The sequence below is a fragment of the Phacochoerus africanus genome, chromosome 12 (assembly GCF_016906955.1).
Source record: "Phacochoerus africanus isolate WHEZ1 chromosome 12, ROS_Pafr_v1, whole genome shotgun sequence".
Classification (NCBI taxonomy): Eukaryota; Metazoa; Chordata; class Mammalia; order Artiodactyla; family Suidae; genus Phacochoerus; species Phacochoerus africanus.
In genome coordinates, this window is record NC_062555.1 from 60,213,094 (window position 1) to 60,235,242 (window position 22,149).

A 22,149-nucleotide genomic window follows, 5' to 3' on the forward strand; every position below is an offset into this window, starting at 1 on the left:
CAATAAAATACCTAGGAACAAATTTAACCAAGAAGGTGAAAGACCTTGACATTGAAATATTTAAGAGAGTGATGAATGAAATTGACAAACATAAATAAATGGAAAGATAAATAACACTCTTGGAGTGAGAATTAGTTCTTTTTTTTTTAAGCCTGTACCTGTAGCATATGGAGGTTCCTGGGCTAGAGGTCCAATGGGAGCCACAGCTGCAGGCCTAAACTATGGCAACACTAGATCCAAGCCTCATCCACAACCTACACTACAGCTTGAAGCAATGCTGGATCCTTAACACACTGAGCAAGGCTAGGGATCAAACCCACATCCTCACAGACACTATGACAGGTTCTTAACTCACTGAGCCTCAATAGGCACTCCTTAATTCCCAATTAATATTTTAAAATACTACCCAAAGAAATCTATATATTCAGTGCAATCTCTACCAATGTTTCAATGGCATTTTCACAGAAATAGAAGAAACAATCCCAAAATTTCTATGGAACAACAAAAGGCCCCCCAATGGCCAAAGCAATCTTGAGAAAAAGGAACAAAGCTGGAGGCATCACACTCCCTAATTTCAAACTACATTATGAAGTTATAACAGTCAAAACAATATGGTATTGCCATAAAAACAGACATATAGATCAACAGAACAGAATATAGAGCCCTGAAATTAACCCATGCATTTAAGATCAACTAATATTTAACAAACATACCAAATTGAGTACACAATAGGGGAAAGAATAATTTCTGCAATACATGGTATTGGAAAAACTGGATGGCCACGTGCAAAAGAATGAAACTCAATCATTATCTTACATACACAAAAATTAACCTCAAATGGATTAAAAACTTGAATATAAGATCTGAAATAATAAAACTTCTAGAGGAAAATATAGGCAGTAAACTCCTTGACATAGGTCTTGGTGATAATTTTTTGAATCTGACACTAAAAGCAAAAGCAACAAAAGCAAAAGTCACTAGGTGGGATTATCAAGCTAAACACTTAGAGTGAAAAAGGCATCCTATGGAACAAGAAATAGTGTTTCCAAACCATATACATCTGTTAAGGCATTAATATCCAAAATACATAAGGAACTTAAATAATTTAATAGCAAAAAACTAAATAATCAAATTTTTAAATGAGCTAAGGCCCTGAACAGTCATTTCTTAAAAAAAGACTAAAAATAGCCAACACATACATGAAAAGATACTCAACTGTTGGAGACCATTGAAACTGCTGAATGATGCAGTAAACAAATTTGGCGCACATGCAAGAGCACAACCACTAAGAGACAGCTTTATCATTATCTGCACCTGATTTTGCTCATTCACCTACGTCACCTTCCCTAATAAAAGTCATGTGGGGCTAAGCCTAGGGCCTTTGTTCCGTGGAACGGAGTGCCTCCTGGTCCCCCACTTTTCTAAATGTAAGCGTCTTCTGTGCTTTGTTATGCCATGCTGTCCCTCTTCCAGGATCTCTCGTTGCCCTGCAGCACTGGACGCAGCACTCAACATCACTAGTCATCAGGGAAATGCAAATCAAAACCACAATGAGATATCACCTCACACTGTTAGAATGGCTCTTAAAAAAAGACAAGAGATAAATGCTGGTGAGGATGTGGAGAAAAGGGAACTCTCGTACACTTTTGGTGGAATTGCAAATTGGTACAGCCCCTAAGGGAAATAGTTTAGAGGTTCCTCGGAAATTTAAAAATAGAACTATTGTATGATCATACAATTCCACTTCTGGGAATATATCCAGAGGAAATGAGGTCAGTATCTCAAAAAAATCCCTACACCCTCATGTTCATTGCAGCAGTGTTTACAATTGTCAAGATATGAAAACAATCCCAAGTGTGGATTATGAATAAACAATCTGGATTACGGATAAAGAATATGTAGTGTGTATTATTCAGTCTTAAATAAGAAAGAAATCCCACCATTTGTGACACATGGGTGAACTTGAAGGATTTGTGTTAGTGAAATAAGCTTGACACAGAAAGCCAAGTACTGCATGATCTCACTTATATGTGGAATCTAAAAAATTTGAACTCATGAACGCACAGAGTAGAATGGTGGTTGCCAAGGGCTAATTGGCAGGGGAAATGGGGAGATGTTGATCAAAGGGTACAAAGCTTCAGTTATGCAGAATGAATACGTTCTGGAGATCCAAAATACAGCATGGTGACTATCATTAAAAATACTGTATCATATACTTGAAACTGGCTAAGAGATTTGATCTTAAGTTTTCTTACCAGACACACAAAATCATAACTATGTGAGGTGATAGTTATTTAGCTTGATTGCAGTTATCATTCCATAATGTATATCAAAACATCATGTTGCACATGTTAAATATACACAATTTTTAATTGGCAGGTATACTTCAAAAAAGCTTGAAAAAATTCTACATGCGTTTCTTGGCTGCATTCTATAAATTTAAGGCAACTGGAAGAAAATTGCGAATGTATAACTAATTCTGGTTGACTCATTCTTATACAGTATAATTTTTTTACCTTGGCATAGCAATAAAAAACATCAGATGATTCAACTACTGGAATAACATCTCACTCATAAGTTTAATCTGTTTGATGTCCTAACTACGGCAAATAAGAAGAGCTAATGTCTTTTTACATTTCTGAAAGAGTTTCAAAAACTGGGTTATTATATATTATTGATTTTTTCTTTGCTCTTTATAATTTCCTTCCTTCTGCTGACTTTAGGACTTTTTTGTTCTTCTTTTTCTAATTCATTTAGGTGGAGGGTTAAGTTGTCAATTTGGGATCTTTCTTCTTTTTTGAGAAAGGCCTGTATTGCAATAAATTTCCCTCTGAGCACTGCTTTCGCAGCATCCCATAGATTTTGAGCGGTTGTGTCTTCATTATCATTTGTTTCAAGGTAGTTTTTAATTTCCTTCTTGATTTCCTCATTGACCCATTGGTTTTTTAGTAGCATGTTGTTTAGTCTCCATGCAGTAGGTTTTTTCTCTTTCCTTTTCCCATGGTTGATTTCTAATTTCATGGCATTGTGGTCAGAGAAGATACTTGAGATAATTTCTATGCTCCTAAATTTATTGAGATGAGCTTTGTGTCCCAATATGTGGTCGATTCTTGAGAATGTTCCATGAGCATTTGAGAAGAATGTGTATTCTGCTTTTTGTGGATGTAGTGTCCTGAAGATATCAATGAAGTCTAACTTTTCTATTGTTTCCTTTAGGATCTCTGTTGCTTTATTGGTTTTCCGTCTAGAGGATCTGTCCATTGATGTGAGGGGGGTATTAAGGTCTCCTACTATGATTGTATTCTCATCAATATCTCCCTTTATGTCTGTTAGTATTTGTTGTATGTATCTGGGTGCTCCTGTATTTGGGGCATATATGTTGACGATAGTAACATCCTCTCCTTGGATGGATCCCTTAATCATTAAGTAGTGTCCTTCTTTGTCTTTCTTTATGTCTTTTGTTTTAAAGTCTGTTTTCGACTCCTGCTTTTCTGTCATGTCTATTGGCGGGAAATATTTTTCCCCACCCTTTCACTTTCAATCTATATGTATCTTTTGTCCTAAGGTGAGTTTCTTGTAGGCAGCATACTGAAGGTTTTTGCCTTTTTATCCACTCAGCCACTCTGTGTCTTTTGATTGGGGCATTCAGTCCATTGACATATATATATATAGTGTGGTACCTTTAAGTATTTTATGTATTGTTTAATGTATTGTAATAACGATTGAAAAAATGCAGGATTAAAAGTAATAAAACAAAAATGGTCCATGATAGAGTTCCCACATTATTTCAAATAAATAATTCCACTTAGGGAAAGGTTAAAGGAATTATTTTCCAAAAATTAGGTTTTGTTTGTTTGTTTGTTTTTGGCTGACCCATGGCATAATGAGCTCCTGGGCCTGGGATCAGATCTGAGCTGCAGCCCGAACTAAACTGCATGCAGCAATATAGGATCCTTAACCCACTGTGCTGGGCCAGGGATCGAACCCACATTCTTCTAGCGCTCCCAAGATACTGCCAACCCCATTACATAAAAATTAGTTCTTAGTTATATATATCAGGAGCTTATGACATTTTTTATAAAGTAAATTATTGTCTTCCCAATTATGAAAAATATTGTCCTGAATATATATTTATAAAGGCAGAAAAAATACCAAGAAGGAAATAGAACTCATTCATAATCCCATTTCCCAGGAATTGATTATGCATATATGTTCTTGCAGCCTTATAGATGTTTTCTTGATAGATAACTTATTAAAATGGATTTCATGTTTTTATGTATTATTTCTCTAAATCAAGCAATATATTCTTATATAATTTATGTCATATTGGTGATACCTTACATATTCAACAATGTATTATGAATATTGTCTATTCCATGACCATTTTTCAATGGTCCAATCATCTTTTAAAGCACGTCTCCAACAGTGCCACATAGTACCTCAAAGCACAGAGGAGAAGGCAGATCAAAATTTCTTTAAAGCTTTATGCTTATCTTTGGCATTCCATGCTATAAGTAGATTTGTGTTCATGCTAATGGCATAGAACACTACATTTAACTTCTCTCTCTAAACCTTCAAGGAAATCCAATGAAGTTGCATCAAGTTTATTTGGTGGCATTGCCCACTCTCTGGAATGTAACCAGGGATGTCTGCATATCCCAGTTTGAGGAAAATTAGTTTAATTGATAATTTTCTAAAAGCATCTGCCTGAATCAACCATGAACCATTGCAATAAAAACTATGCCTGGATATCCTGGACTCTGGCTGACAGTTTGATGGAGGCAATCTATTACATAAAGTTAGAAGAGAAGAGAATTCATGGTTTAATGCCAAAAAGTCTTTTTATTTTTTTAAATTTTTTGTATTTTTAGGGCCACGCCTGCAGCATATGGAGGTTCCCAGGCTAGGCGTCTAATCAGAGTTGTAGCTGCCAGCCTACACCACTGCCACACCAATGCCAGATCCAAGCCGCATCTGTGACCTACACCACAGCTCACAGCAACACCAGATCCTTAACCCAATGAGCGAGGCCAGGGATCAAACCTGCATCTTCATGGATGCTAGTCAGATTTATTTCCATTGAGCAAGGACAGGAACTCCTAAAAGTCTTTTTAAAAAATCACCCTTGGAGTTCCCATCATGGTTCAGCAGTTAACGAACCCAACTAGCATCCATGAGCATGCGGGTCCATCCCTGACCTCCGCTCAGTGGGTTAAAGATCCAGCATTGAATGAGCGGTGGTATGGGTCACAGACGCAGCTTGGATCCCACACTGCTGTGGCGTAGGCTGGCGGCTACAGTTCCGATTAGACCCCTAGCCTGGGAACCTCATACTCCACAAGTGCTGTCCTAAAAAGACAAAAAAATAAAATAAAATAAAATAACATCCTTGACAACAGAATCTGTTCCATAACATAATGGGCAAGATTTCAGTTATACGTAGGCAAATGCTAGAGCTGCTGCTGCTCACACAGTTATAATTGTTGTTCTTATTATTTAGAATAACAGTAACTTTTCAGAACAAATTGCCTAGAACTTGAGTTAGGTTTTGGAGATGAAATATACAAGCTCCTCTTTCTCTTGAAAAGCTCAAATTAGGGGAAAAGTGTGTGTGTGTGTGTGTGTGTGTGTGTGTGTGCATAAAGAGCTAAGAAAGAATAATGGAAGAAAAGATACTGAATGAAAGAAAAGATACTGAAGGTATAGGGCAGAGATGACTTTGATGGAGCAATAATTAGAAGGACTTGAGGAGTTCCCGGCGTGGCACAGTGGTTAACGAATCCGACTAGGAACCATGAGGTTGCAGGTTCAGTCCCTGGCCTTGGTCAGTGGGTTAAAGATCCAGCGTTGCTGTGAGCTGTGGTGTAGGTCGCAGATGCGGCTCGGATCCTGCGTTGCTGTGGCTCTGGTGTAGGCCGGTGGCTACAGCTCCGATTAGACCCCTAGCCTGGGAACTCCATATGCCACGAGAGCGGCCCAATAACTGGCAAAAAAGACAAAAAAAAAAAAAGAAGGACTTGAGAATGGAAATGACCAAGAATAGACACTTACTCTTGATAAGGTGGACACTTTTTTCCCTGTGGCAAAAAGAATTTGGTTGCAGATACAGGCACATTTGGAGGGAGGAAAGAGAAAATCAAGGAAGTTTGATATAAAAGGGTTCTATTTTCTGTTCAAACAATATAAGAATATGGACAAGAGTAAAGAAAGTCCAAGGGAGAGACTGGTGGATTCAAGGATTGTTGTAGAAAAGTGGTGCCAGGGAATGCATCTCAGATCCTTTAGAGCCCAGCTAAGCTTATAAGTTGAAGATTTTAGTGGTCCCAATAAACATGCCCAGCAGCAGTTTGGAAAATGTAAATAGTTCTAGAAAGTCAGTTTCAAAGATGGGTAAATCCATTATGACGGAACATGAGCTAGATACATATTCTACACTGGATGATTTGGTAAATAAATGTGCTCATACTTAGCAGAGTTCCTGGTACATAAGTAGGACACAAATTTATGTTAAAATGAAAAAGAAAATAGGTCATAGAATTCAAAATGCTTGATTAAGAATGAAATTGAGGTGTTACATCATTAAATCTGAGCTTATTAGGGAAAAAAGAAAATGAGGTTGCATTATGGGAAAAAACAGGAAACATCGCAAATCTAGAATTATATTTTTTTCTTATTAATTATGTTGGAAAACAGGTTTAGGAGGAATAATCAAAAAGTAGAGGGCACAATGATTTGATTTTTCAATCCTAAATTTTCATAGGGTGTGGTTCAGAATGTAACTATGGGAGCTGATTAATGAGGAAAAATATTTATGAAAATGACCAGAATTTAAAAGGTCAATGTTTTACAAGGGTTAATTCACCTGGAAGTTGACTTCTCAGGATTTATGATTCAGTGGAAAACTGTAAGACAATAACTCAGATGTGTGGCTTTAAAAAGAGAAGATATTTTTGAATAAGGCCATAAGAACAATTTTGAGTGGCATGGAGTAGCTTGAAAGGCAATAACCCTCCTATCTAACATTGAAAATGTGAAGGCTTTAAGAGTTCCCATTGTGGCGCAGCGGAAACGAATCCAACTAGGAAGCATGAGGTTACAGGTTTGGTCCCTGGCCTCATTCAGTGGGTTAAGGATCTGGCGTTGCCGTGAGCTGTGGTGTATATCATGGACGTAGCTCGGATCTGGCTCAGATCTGGCGTGACTGTGGCTGTGGTGTAGGCTGGCAGCTGTAGCTCCGATTAGGCCCCTGGCCTGGGAACTTCTATACACTGTGGGTGCAGCCCTAAAAAGCAGGAAAATAAAAAAAGAAAAAGAAAAAGAAAGAACATGTGAAGACTTCATAAGAGAACAAATAGCCACTTAAGTGGAAGCACATTAAGGAACAGAAATTCAGATTTTAATTAAGGTGATGTTTTCTTAGGAAAGGAGTTTATGATAAGATTTTTAAAAAATTTATGCGACAGAATAAGTGTTCTAGATTATAGTGTAGAAACAGTTAGAAGAAGGGAAATGGCCCCAGGAAGGGGAAAAGCTCATACGGATGGAAAAGGCAGTCTGGAAAATGTCAGGTGAACAGAAGAATGTTTACTTTGAGCTGTTGTTGTAAACCTTTGGCAATAAAAAAGTAGACAATAAAGCTACGATGCTACTAAATTTCCTCTGGGTTTCTTAAAGAACTTTAGTCAAAGTTGTTTTGTTGCCTAGAGGGTATGAAAATTCCACAGTAAATTTTCATGGGCAGAACAACTTCACTTCCCAGATATGTATACTGCTCTTTCTACAGGGTGTGAGTAGGACTGGACACAAAAAGAATTGCCATTCCTCAGAAATTCCCAATTCTTCTGTATGTTTATATATTAAAAACCATACTTGTACTTCCCATTGTCTGAAGGCATCACTTACCTCCAAACTCACATTCTGGGGTAAAGGAGATGTCATCGAGGGCAATAAAGATGTTCTCTCTCCCACTTACATCCGCTTCGAATGCCACCTTAAACGGACTGTTACTGGAAAGGGGTACATGTCCATACATCCAACCACTTCTTTTATTGCCAATCACTGACCACACCAGGAAGTTTAGTCCAGATGCCTCAATAGTATACACCTAAGAATGCAGAATTAAAAAACAAGAGAGAGAAAAATCAGCTCGATGGTTTGGATGTTAGAGGACTGTGGACATCCAAATTGTTACTGCAAGCAGGGAGTCTGGCAATGGGACAGCTTAATGATAACACTTTTAATCATCCTTGCAAATAGACTCTGTCCTATAAGAGAGTGGGCAATATCCAGCTTATGCTTAGGCCAGCTGTGGTTATAGAGTGAGCTTATGGATGTTATATTTTCTTTGGTGAATTAGACCTTTGTGTGTATTTTTTTCTTATGAATGTCTATGTACCAAATTAGACATGGCACCTAACTGTAACTAAGGGAAGTATTTAAAAGCTGGAGGATGTGTCCAACTAGAATTTTCACCGCTAAAAAACTTTATTCCTGTTCAACTAAGATTGTGTTACCGGAAAAAGAGAAAATCTTCATAGTAAATGAACATGAGACTATACAGATCATCTCAGAAACCAAAGTAATGCATAGAAAATATTTAACATTTTCACAGAAAATCTACCTGAATTCACCAACATCAATAATTAGGACTTTTAAAGTACAAGGACGAACATATTCGACAAACAAGTGAAATAGAAAGAGAATTAGCTTTGCAACCATCCACCATGAAAAGTTTTGATCATTTTTTTAAATAGTAAAAACAATTTAAAAGAAAAAAACAATAGCTATTTCCTTGTGCTCTTCAAAAAAAATCTGTATTTAGACAACAAAAAAGGTAAATTAAAAAAATACTATTCTATATTTTTATACCGAACGTTTCCAATGATCATTTTATGTGTGTATATTTATATATGTATATGTATATGTATTTATATGTGTGTATTTACATATGTATATGAAATGCATTACAAGCCATTATATTACATTATAATATGAAGAATGGCTTGTAATGCATTTCAGCAATCACTTTTACAACATTTTCTTTTACATCAGAAAAACAAGACATGAGAAAACGCACGGACAGTGATATTATTCAATGATACGCCCTTCTACAGAAAAATCTCACTTTCTCACTTTTTTCTTAGTGTCAACAATTACCTGTAAATAATTTATCCTATAAAATATATTCAAAATTTATAGTATAAGAAGAAGGGGCTAATACTATTCATTTTGTTACTTATTATATTTTGTTGACATTCTAGAAATACTACCAAAATCCACCAAATAATCCAGACCCAGAAATTAAGCTTGTTGCCAAAGTCTACCGTTACAGAAAGTCTGAGATCAGGTCAGAAATCCAGCTATCAATGAAAATTAAACATAACATCAAAAGCCAATCAAGATGATAGAGTAAAGAAAAAGAGAAAAACCTGTTCAAAGTTTGGAAACCCAAAAAGTGAGACTTTAACACAAACATTTTGGAAAAGCAGATAATTCTTAAGCAAAAATTTCCTTTTATATATTGATCTTCAATAAATAAAATAATCTAAGATTCAATATTTAAAGAATTTGGGTTAGTTGATTGTTTCCTGTCTCACACATAAGACTCATCCCAGAGAGTTTTTAGCTCCAAGATTTAGTATATACTTAGTTCCCAAATTCATGCAAAATTTCCGTATTTGTTAAAAGTTAAATATAAAAACGTATGAAGCCTCTGATTGAGCTTGATGACAGAACAACTCTATACAATCAAACTAAATTGAGCCTTCCTTTTACAGAAATCCTGGGTTACATCACAAAGATTTTAAAGGAAACAGCTTTATATTATTTATTTTACAACCCTTTTTCCTGGAAAATTATTTCAGAAAACCAAATTACATGAAAACATAAGCCAACCTTTTCTGGGTTTGTCCAAACCTCTAGCACACACATGCTTTATTTATTAATATATCTATTTATTTTGTTTTAACATTTCATTTTATTCTTGGTTTTCAGTCTTTTTAATCTTTGATCAATTCTACACACTCTTGCCAAATTCCTTTTTTCTCCATTCTCTTTTTACTCTACTTCTCAAAACCCCACATGACATTTCCTGGCCATCCTTTTCACACCCTCTCATCATGAGCATTAGCTCCCCAATAGATATAATCTATTGTATCCCATCATTTCATCCTGATCCTACTACTGGCCAAATAAAATCTGATCAGATTTACTAACTCATTACTTAATTTCAATGAAACTTTTGACAAGTTCATTTGTTGTTTCAATAGTAATATGTATTTATAGTACCACCAACGTATTAAATTGAACAACTGAATGCTATGTAAAGTGTCTCTACAGCCACAATGGCCAAGGGAAAAGCTAGAAGAATCATTTCTGGGCTCCATTTAATGCTAGATTTTATTTATGGCCTATAGGAAATCCACTAAAGGCTAAAATTACGGCATTTTTTTGTCTTTCAATGGAAATAATACTCATTATCTCCTGAGAGTTCTTGTATGAATGTGTTGATAACACTTAGAAAAGTATTTATTTAAAAAATTTAAACATCTATCACTTCGAAAAGTTAAAATGGCTAATTTCCTCAAAAATAATTAATTCTAATTTCATTTGTTTCTACTTTTGTATTTTATTACACACATTTTACTGGAAGTAAATTCATATTGCAATAATAACTTATTTAAAAGAGCTCTCTAGAAATAACTGCTGGCTAAATAATTTGGCTACTTCTATTTTGACATTCTTTCTAAATTTTGGTTGAACACACACCATAACTATAATAATTGTCAACATTATATATTGTAAAACAATCATTGTTACCACAGTTTTTATTATAAAAACAAAATATCCTCAAAGAATACATACATATATATCATAATGAAGATTATCTGTTACAACCAAATGTGTATTATATTCGAAGGTGACATTATAATGCAAACTTATAACATAGGGTAGGAAAAATTTGAAGAGAACTTGCTAAATCAAACCACAGAGAATCAAAATAAAATAATATTATACCATCTAAATACAAATATTATAACATTAACCAGTTAAGTACATGTCAAGGATTTGAGCAAGTGACTCCTCAAGCATTTACTTAGAATAAACATTCCTTTGGAGGAAAACATTCAACAACAGAAATGAAGAGGTCATACAAAACACGGTCGTGATGATTAAATTCCAGAATAGTGTGGATATTAGAGACCAGCTCCATCCACGATACCCGTATAGGTAGGACGCCCAGATGAAGAACTGAAAGAACTTCATTAGTCGCTCTTCCCAAAGTTCCTCTCCTGCAACTAGACAGTCTCCATGGTTCCAGGTCCCTCATGATGATTTTGAGATTCTGAATGGACACTTGTGGGTATCAGAAACATTTTATCCCTTTTGTAGTATATTTAGCTCATTAAAGTTAGTGTGTAAAATACATCAGTGAGAGGAAGCCTTGGCTTTACTTGGCCCCCAGTTGCTCTCAGCTGGTCTCCTCTTTAATCACCAATGATAGGGCAAAGCAGTGAACTGAACCATACTTAATCCTTAGCAGAGCACGATGTCTCATGGTTTCATTAGAAAACACTCAAATTTTACATGAAAGGAAAGAAAATAATCGAAAGTAATGAAAAAGGAAAAAATTTTTCTCAGAAGGGAGGCTACAGGCTTTACGTTCACTTAATAAAGGAAGAACTAAGAATAATGTTGCCTCATTAATACAAATTTAGCACACTCACATTTATAACATTCTATGAATCCTACTACAAGTGTGGGTATAGGGTAAGACTATTAACTGCCCTCTGCAGGTCTGCAGTTAGAGACGTAGAGAGAGGTTAAACGATTCATTACACGTGTACAACACAGACCTCCGACTAGCCTCCAGGACAGCAGGCAAGGAGAGATTTGAAACAGTCAGTCTAGTCCTCATGACAGGGAAAAAAAGCTGAATAAACTGAAAATCAACAACTCTTCCTAAATTTTTCAGTGAACTGAGGTCACAGGGCAATCGTGACTATGGAGAGAGACAGGTAGATGCTTAGAACCCCAACTCAAATGAAGCAGAAATCCAGGGACAGAAACCCAAGTGGGATGCAGTCACAGGGAAGGAAAAACCTAAACTGTAGTTGATGATTTGCTGGAGGCTCACTGAGGACAAGTTTGAAAGGTAAACATTCCGGGTGGGGGCATCTCCAAATTTGTATGAGTTTGAACTTCAGGAGCCCTATCAGGTCCTTACAGGGAAAATCACAGAAAAATTCTCTCAAGTTTTTGACAGGAGGAGAGGAAAAGTAGCCATTTTGAAGTAGACCCAGAACATTCTGTGCCTCTCAGTAAGGCCTGCCCTCAAGACAAACTATTTAAACAGAGCCCAGCTGACTAGGTTTACCAGACCCTAACCAAATGGGGGGAAAGGAAAATCAGCTCCAGCCCCTAGTAGTTTTCCATGTGGGGAAATTACCCACCCAGCTTCCTCTAGTCTTCCTGTATTACCTAAGGAGGTAAAAAAAAAAAAAAATCTGAGAGACAACTGTGAAGGATTCAACCCAGGGGTACTAAAATACTCTCTAAAAGACTGAGACCTAATCTTAGCCCTATAGAGACTTTTCTTCCACCCCACAACTTCCCAACACGTAAATAGGGTTTCTGTGTAATAGAAAGAATAGCACACTGGAGACTTATCTAGGAAGAAAGCTCTCTGGAAACCCGACGACAACAGAGGAGACAAAAACAAGGACAAAAGGGGAACTAAAAGTCCTTGATACCTATAGTTACAGCAAGCAGTAAACAGAGCACAACCTCCAGCCAGATGGACATACAATCTCACGCCAAGGAACTGATTTTTTTTTTTTTAACCCGGTACATCATGTCAGGCTGTTAAGACACAGACCAAGCATCAGAACCAGACTTAGATATGGTAGAGATGTTAAATTATCAGACAGGAAATTTAACGTAACTATGATTAACACGCTAAGGGCTGTAATCGAAAAAAATGGACAACATGGAAGAACAGATGGACAATGTAAACAGAATTAGAAACTCTAAGAAAGAATCGAAAGGAAACGCTAGAAATTTTTAAAAATACTCTAACAGAAATGAAGCATGCCATTGATGGGCTCATCAGACAGGACACTGCAGAGGAAAGAATTAGAGAGCTTGAAACTATGTCAACAGGAACTTCTAAATCTGAAATGCAAAATGAAAAACTGGAACAGTCCATCTAAGAATGGTGGAATGGTTACAAAAGGAATGACATGCATAATGTGAATCCCAGTAGGAAAAGAAAGAAAGGAAGAACAGAAGAAATATCTAAAGTGATAATCAACAGTATTTTTCCAAAGTCAGTGACAGACAACAAACCACAGATCCTGGAAGATTCGAGAACAATAGGATAAATACCAGTCCCAGTATTTATCTACAATGAGGCATATGATATTCAAACTGCAGAGAACCAAAGTTTAGAGAAAATCTATCTAATGAAATAAGCCAGAGGGGAAAAAACAACTATTAGAGGAACAGGGATAAGAATTACATCAGACTTCTTTTCAGAAACCATGCAGAGAAGAAGACAGTGAGATGAAATATTGAAAGTACCTAAAGAAAAACTCCAACAAGGAATTCCATATCCAGTGAAATGATCTGTCAAAACAGAGGAGAAAGAAAGATTTTTCTTAGAAAAGAAAAATTGAAGACATTTTTTGCTAGCTGACCTGCCTTGCAAGTAAATTTAAAAGAAGTTCTTTAGAGAAAAGGAAATGATATGGTCAGAAAATCAGATTACATAAAGAAGGGTGTTAATAGAAGGAATAAATAATGGTAAATAAATTTATCTTTCTTATCATTAATTAGATAATAGATGGTTTAGTTAAAATAATAATAAGAATGTACTCAGTGATTTTAGCTTTTGGGGCAAGTGAAATGTAAGGCAGGATATTATAAGAGAGGGAGGGGAGATTGAGAATACTGTGTTACAATGTACTTGCACAACACAGGAAGTGGCATACTGTTATTTGAAAGCGACTTGGATTATCTATAAATACATAGTTCCAAACTTATGGTCTAACAATTTAAAAAGCCTAAAAAGAAGTATAATTGACATGCTAAGAGAAGAGAAAAAATAATTCATAAAAAATGCTCATTTAAAACAAAGGAGGTGAAAAAGAATGCTAAGACATGCACGTGAAAAGAAAGAACAAGGTTAACGAAGGTAAAACAGTAAAAAACAGGCTAGGTATTAACTATTAATAATCACTTTCAATATCAGTTTTCTAAACATACCAATTGAAAGACAGAGATTATCAGAGTGGATTAAAAAACAAGACCCAACCATGGGTTGTGTACAAGAAATTCAAGTTAAATATAGACACAGAATAGAAAAAAGGGATGGAGAAAGATATACCATGCTAATACTAATGAACAGAAAGCTGGACAAGTTATACTAATTTTGGGCAAAGCAGACTCATTTGCTTTGATTCACTCAATTGCCTATTTTGTTGGAAAAACAAAATTGCCTCATCCATTGCAATGCCAATTAAAGCAATTATTCAAATAGTCACCAGGTCCTCTAAACACAGGCACTCACTCTCTTTCCCCCCTACCATCTTTCCATGACACTTTCTATTTCCAATTTTGGACATTTAAAAATGATATGGTACATAACGTCCAATGGGATACTACTCTAGCCATAAAAAAGACAAACTAATGCCATTTGCAGCAACATAGATGGAATTAGAGATTCTCATACTAAGAGATGTAAGTCAGAAAGAGAAAGACAAATACCATATGATATCTCTTATTTGTGGAATCTAAAATATGGCACAGATGATCCTATCGACACAACAGAAACAGATCATGGCCAAGGAAAATAGGCTTGTGGTTGCCAAGGTGGGGGTGGGGGTGGAGTGGGATGGACTGCGAGTTTGGGGTTTTGGGATGCAAACTGCTACATTTGGAATGGATCAGCAATGGGGCCCTACTGTACAGCACAGGGAACTGTGTGTGATTGGGTCAACTTGCTGTGCAACAGAAATTGAAGAAACCCTGTAAATCAACTATACTTTATTTAAAAAATAAAATAAAATAAAAAGGTCCGGTGGCACAGCCCCTCTAACCCTACCCGTGTGAACTGCTTTCTCCAACTCTCTCTTTAGAGACCAAGTACCTTTGCCTGATCAGAGGCAAGAATTATCAAAGCACGAGGTACATTATGCTATATCAAAGGAGGCACTTAAGAACTCAGTAAGAGCAGGGTTCTAGAACTGGGCCCCCTAACAGATTTAGTAAAAATGTCCTTACAATGGGATAAAAGCTCTTTTAAGATCTCTCTCCCTTACCTCTTCCCCCTGTGTCTTCTTACTCTCTGCCTTCCCGAGCTCTAGCCACAAGGATCCCTTGCCAGTCTCTCTAAACACCAGGAACACTCCCGATTTGGGTCTTTGCACTGCCTTTTCTCTCTGAGGTGTTCCTCTGGTCTGGCCCCTGTATCTGCATGGCTCACAACCACACCTCCTTCCAGTGGTCACTCAAAGCTTAAGGCAGCGCACCCTGGCCACACACAGCCCCACCCATCCTCTCAGACTGCTTTATGTGTCACAGTCTTCAAAGACGACTACCCAGCTTACTCGCCCATCCCATTTCCTCTTGTTTAATGGCTCTTTCCCCGTTAGAACATAAAGTGTATGAGTGCAGGGAGTTGCCTGTTTTGTTTATTTATGCATGCCCAGGACAGGTGCTGGCAAGTACTTAACGGGGACTCAGTAAATATTTGCTAAAGCATGAAAGGACGAAAAAGCTAAAAATTTAAGAACTTAAGCGTTGGACGGGATCTTGGAGATCTTTTAGTTAAATTTTAGATCTTTCACAGGGGACGAGGGACCAAGTGACTCGCTGGGTGGGAGTAAAGGCAACCTGGCACATTTCTCACTGCACAATTTCTACCCTAGCAAATGCATCATTTTTATCTGATAAAGAAATGTATATACTTACGAAAAACAGGATTATTCAGGCACTGCCGTGAGGACTAGCAATGCTTCTCTCAGTCTCTTTACAAATAGCTGCTTGTTCACACACTAAAACAGCATCACAGTTTTCTTTGTGGGTTTGGATGTCAGTGAGTTATAAATAAGCTGTGGTGTCTCAAAATTAAAAAAAAAAATAGGCAAGAAGAAGAATGGATAATTATTTTAAACCAAGCTTAGAACAATCGGAACTTGAATTGAAGAACAATCTACATTTCAGCTTTCTCTCAAAAGACTGAGGAAATAGATCACTCTTTTTTCTTCGCCTTTCTCATTTGAGATGAGAAAGGGAGGCCCACTTTGCTCTGCAACATCTCAGGGCACATTAAATGAGTTCATTGACATGAAAACCCTGTTCAAACTATGAAGGATCAGCCAAGTGAGTTGGTGAATATCTGTGGTGAAGAGAGTCATTTCTGGTTATTTCTGTTATATTTAAAAAGCATATAAACATAATTAGGTGGTATTATGGCTGGTGCAATTTAATTGAAATTATTGTTTCCCTCTCCAACAGTCATAAAAATAAGACATAACCTTGTATTTATTCTTTGTAATTTAAGGAATGGTCAGCATGCAAATTTGTAAGATGTTTTGAGGAAAACTGAATTTCATGGAAAAAAAATATTCCAACTCCTTAAAGAATAATACAAAGCATATAACTTTCCTTCAGAGTTTTACCCACTTAGTAATAAGAAGGCTGAGCAGTGTTACCATCAGGGGCTAGGGCCCGGATTCTAATCCTGGCTCTGCCCATACTAATTGGATGTCTCAGGCTAAATTATGCCATCTTTTAAAACTTTGATTTACCTTCTATTAAGAGATGAAATGTTAATATCTTCCAGCTGGGTCTGCTATCAGGTTTAAGTAAAAATTACATACATAAAGCAACTGCCAACACTAAATGCATTTCTTTTTTATTATTATTCCTGTGCTGGCTTTTACATATCAGATATGATCTAGTTTGAACAAAAGAGTTCATACAGTTGGATGACTCATATTAATAAGAATGTCGGCTGGGCAATTTCATCATAAAGGGTTAACACATTCATGGGATTTAAAAAAATAATTTGGAGTTCTCGTTGTGGCAGAGCAGAAACAAATCCGACTAGGAACCATGAGGTTGTGGGTTCAATCCCTGGCCCCGTTTAGTGGGTTAAGGATCCAGCGTTGCCGTAAGCTGTGGTGTAGGTCGCAGATGCAGCTTGGATCTAACGTCGCTGTGGCTCTGGCGTTGGCTGACAGCTGTAGCTCCAATTAGACCCCTAGCCTGGGAACCTCCACATGCTGTGGGTGTGGCCCTAAAAAGACAAAAGGCAATAAATAAATAAATAAATAAACAAAAATAATTGCAGGGTGCAATTTCAAATTTTTCGGATTCTTTACACACGCATCGCTAGCATCCTGCTAAATAAGGGGAATGAGAACCTGAGAGCTTTAGAAATTCTAAGTTTCCAGTCATTAGGAACATAAAAAGCTGGGCCTAGGACCTGGGTTTCCAGTCAGCTACCTTTCCTGAACATCACTTATTTGCAATAAACATCACAGGCTGTATCAGAGAAAGAAGAGCTGAGAAAAATTTATGGCTACTATATATGTGGAAATTGAAGTGATCTGTATTTAGCTCTACGACACTGACCTCACATTCTTTTGAAAGAGACAGACTATTTAGGAGTAATCAGAAATAAAGCACCAAGCACATGACCCTTAAAAGCAGAATGACCTGTGTTCAGTGCTAATCTGATACCTCCAAGATTTTTTTCTCCCACTTAATAATACCACCGTATAGACTGCCTTCAACATGCCATTAAAACATCTTCTCTCCAAACGAGGGAAATTTTAGACTGCAAAACAGCAAATAGAAAAAAAAATGGAATTGTGACTTGATTTACTTTTCTTTCAGCATATTCTACAAAATTGTAAATATTTGGAAAAGGTGTTTCTGGTTCTGATGGCTAACTGAAAACACATGCTCACCTATACAGCTGAAGAATGTTCCACTGCAAAGACAGGAAAAATACTGAAAGAAAGAAATCCACAGAAGCAGTGGAAAATCAGGAGCACACCTACCAACATATAAAAATAGTAAGAATTTCTGGATGTTTTAACCCAAATGGAAACTGTTGGTTGAAATGACATAAACAAAACTGAGGAACTTGCAAACATCTACAGGGGAAAAAAAAAAATAGACCCACAAAAAAGTGACTGTTCCTGGCAGAATTCTGGAATAACTCAGAAAGAGATGGACAGCATAGAGGAGGAGCTATGCATATGTCACCAGCTCATAATGAATCAAAGAACTCTGTAAACAGCCGGGTGAGCCCCTGTGTTAGGAGTTGCTAATGCTAGTGTTCACACTTAGGACACATAAGGTGGGTGAATACTGCTGGAGCTTGAGATCTGGCCCAGGCATTTCCATGAATGGGCACTCAGACAAGAGAAGCAAGGGTGGGGGGCCTTGTGACTGCCATGAGGTCCTTGTGGCTCCCTCAACAAATAAGCTACCAGTACACCGGAAATGCTGGCCCACTAGAAAATACACCTCCTCCTTTACAACAGAGCAATAAAACCAGAGATCTTAAATCAGAATTCATCTTCAATGGAGTTGCCATCATGGCTCAGTCACTGGTAATGAACTAGGATCCATGAGGACGTTGGTTTGACTCCTGGCCTTGCTCAGTGTGGATTAAGGATCTGGCATTGCCATGAGCTGTGGTATAGGTCACAGTTGTGGCTCGGATCTAGTGTTGCTCTGGCTGTGGCATAAGTCAGCAGCTTCAGCTCCAATTCAACCTCTAGCCTGGGAGCTTCCTTATGCCATGGGTGTGGCCCTAAAAAGAAAAAAAAATCAGTAATATTATCCAATATAGACTCATCCACATATAAGAATAGAAAGCCAGTAGTAAGTAACCAGACAGCTGAGAAAAATTACAAGAGAGACACTAAATTGAACAGAATACTGAACACCAAGAGAACAACTGCTAATAGAAATAAGTGGAGAAATAAAGAAAGAATGATAATTAATCCCCTTGAGAGACTGCAGTGTCCATCATATCTATAAAATAGAACAAAGTAATATGAAGAAGAAGCCTTTAGAGGTCTTGGAAATTAACAAATCGATTGCTAAAATAAAGCCCTCAGAGGTGAACTGAATTACAGAACTGATACAGATTAAACATGAAAAAGTGAACTGGAAAATTGGACCAAGTGACCCTCCCAATGTCACAGTGTCAGAGGGCCAAGGAATGAAAACTTGGAGAATATATGTTAGGGGATAGTATCCAGAAGTTTCCATAGTTGTTTAATAGATTTTTTTAGAAGAAACTAAATAAATGATAGATGAAAATCTCCCTGAGGTGAAAAATGATGAAGGTCCAACAAATTTCCAGGAGAATTAATCAATCCCAGGGCTTAAAGGAACGTTTTACTCACTTCCTGAGAGTAAAGTAGGAAACGTAAAAATCCTAGGGGAGAAATAATCGGGTAGGCGTCTGTCCTCTACAAGGCAGATGGAAAATGGATATTAGAATACAATGCTGCTATGCCTTTGATTATTTAAGGAAAAATAATTTTGAACCTAGAAGGTCATACCCAACCTATCTTTACAGTACAGGTCCATGATATGTTTCCTTTAGTCGGTCAGGAACTCATAAAGCTTACCACCCATGCACTATTTCTGAAATCTGTATTAATGAAACATGCTCTGCATGTGACCTTCCAAAGTTCATATGTTGAACTCTAAACCCGGAATATGATGGCACCTGTTCTTCACAGACTTTGGAAAACTTAGGGTTACCAAAAGGGACAGGTGAGGGTGGGGAGAGATGGACTCGGAGTTTGGGATAGGAATATGCACACTGAGGGATGTGGAATGACTGGCCAGTGGAGACCTGCTGTACAGCACAGGGAATTCTACCCAATATCCTGGGACAATCTATGTGGGAAAAGAATCTGAAAGAGAACGAATGTGTGTATATGTCTAACTGAACCACTTTGTTGTACAGCAGAAATGATCACAGCCTTGTAAATTAACTATATTTCAATAAAACTTAAAATAACATTTTATTGAAGTCTAGTTTAAAAAAAGTGACTTTTTCAAAAAAAAAAAAAAAAGAAAAAGGCAAGGTTAAGCCCTAATGTATCAATTAAAAAAAAAATGACTGTATTTGGAGATAGAGCTGTTAAAGAGGTGATTAAATTAAAAGGAGGCCTTAAATTAATGTGGATCTTGGGAATTCCCATTGAGGCTCATCAGGTTAAGAACCCAACTAGTATCTATGAGGATGCAGGTTCGATCTCTGGCCTCACTCAGTGGGTTAAGGATCTGGTGTTGCCACAAGCTATAATATAGATTGCAGATGCAGCTCAGATCTGGCATTGCTGTGGCTGTGGTATAGGCCAGCAGCTACAGCTTCAATTTGACCCCTAACCTGGGAACTTCTATATGTCATGGGTGCGGCCCTAATGAAAGAAGGAAGGAAGGAAGGAAGGAAGGAAGGAAGGAAGGAAGGAAGGAAGGAAGGAAAGAAAGAAAGAAAGAAAGAAAGAAAGAAAGAAAGAAAGAAAGAAAGAAAGAGAACGAAAAATAAATTAAGGTGGGACCTAATCCAGTCTTGCTGGTGTCCTGCTAAGAGGAAATTTGGACACAGGAAGAGATTGCAGGAATGTGCGCACACAGAGGAAAGGACAGGTGAGCCCATGGTAAGATGGAAACCATCTACAAAACAAGGAAAGAGGACCTGGAAGAAATCAAACCTGCTGACATTTTGATCTTGGACCACCAGCCTCCAGAACTGTGAGAAAATAAATGTCTGCTGTTTAAGCTAACCAGCTGGTTATGGCAGCCCTGAGCAAACTAATACACATATCACACAAAAGAATCCAATGTAGCGGACTACATAGGAGTTAATAAAGAATAGTGAGCAAAGATAACTGTAGAACACAGATTCACTTGATAATTATATACTTGTGAGGTCTCAGGCATTTTAAAGACTGTGGTTGCCAGGAAAGTAGATGAATTATTTACACTGTGAATATAATGTTGCAACCAGTTTTAATAAGTCATAGCGGTGTCTGGAAGGATGAGCCAGGTCCATAAAGTTATGCCAAAGGTCTTTTATTTGAGGGAGGGGTGGGTAGGTTAAAAGTATGCAATTAATTTTCAATAAAAATGGATAAATATTTTAAATAGATTGACTAAAAATTAAGAGGCACTTTAGAAAAAGAGACACAGCAATTAGGACTTATAAACACTGGAAATAAGCAGGAATGAATCAATCAACTAAGACAGAGATAAAGAGGAAAATAATGAAACAAGAAAAAATACAAACAGAAAATACATTAAAAAATGATTTGTGCATATGTGAAAGAACAGAATTGATTTATATTTATCTATGTATATATAGAAGCTCACATAAAGGAAAAAATAATCCAGCCACATATTGTCTATAACTGACATAACTAAAGCCAAGTGTCACGGAATCGGTAAAAATAAAAAGATGAATAAGATATTAGGAAATTGATTTTTAGAATGTAAGAAGGTCCATATTTATTAACAGGCAAAATGAGATTTCAGGGAAAGTATAAAGGGAGTATTTAGTATTGATATAAGTTGTAATTCCTCAAGCACCTACAACTATCTTGAATCTCCAAGCATTCAATAATATGGCTTTGAAATATAAGGACTGAGACTGATAAGAACAACAAAAAAAAGACAAACTGAGACTTAATGCTGGAGGAATTTAAAATACTTTTTCCCCTAGATTGACAAATTAAGAAGATACAGTAAGGCTATAGAGGATTATAACTTATCTTTGTGTTTCTATCATATCTCTGTGTATCTACGTTTGTATCCAACTAAAAAGCAACCATCCTCTCACACATCTGTAGAAAATTTACAAATGGATACATGAATTTAAAATAAGAAAATGAAATCACGTCAGTTCAACGAGGGCAAGACACAGTATTGAATCAATAGTGTTGGGAGAACTACATTGCTATTTGGAAAGAAAATCATGAGTTTCTAACTTCTCAGCATATACACACAAAATCAGTTATAAGTGGATTAATTAGTTAATTCTAAAAATCCAAATTACATAATAACTAAAACAAGTGAGAATATGTTGTTATTTTACAACAGGAAAGGGCT

General features: G+C 36.8%; 1 protein-coding gene across 1 annotated transcript in view; it reads right to left on the reverse strand.

Moving 5' to 3' along the window:
• MALRD1 (MAM and LDL receptor class A domain containing 1) overlaps positions 1-22,149 on the reverse strand; it is a 600,618-nt gene that overhangs the window by 129,890 nt on the left and 448,579 nt on the right. Inside the window, exon 34 of the mRNA XM_047755391.1 lies at positions 7,903-8,104. Coding sequence (XP_047611347.1) covers positions 7,903-8,104 — 202 coding nt within the window. The remainder of the gene's footprint in view (positions 1-7,902; positions 8,105-22,149) is intronic.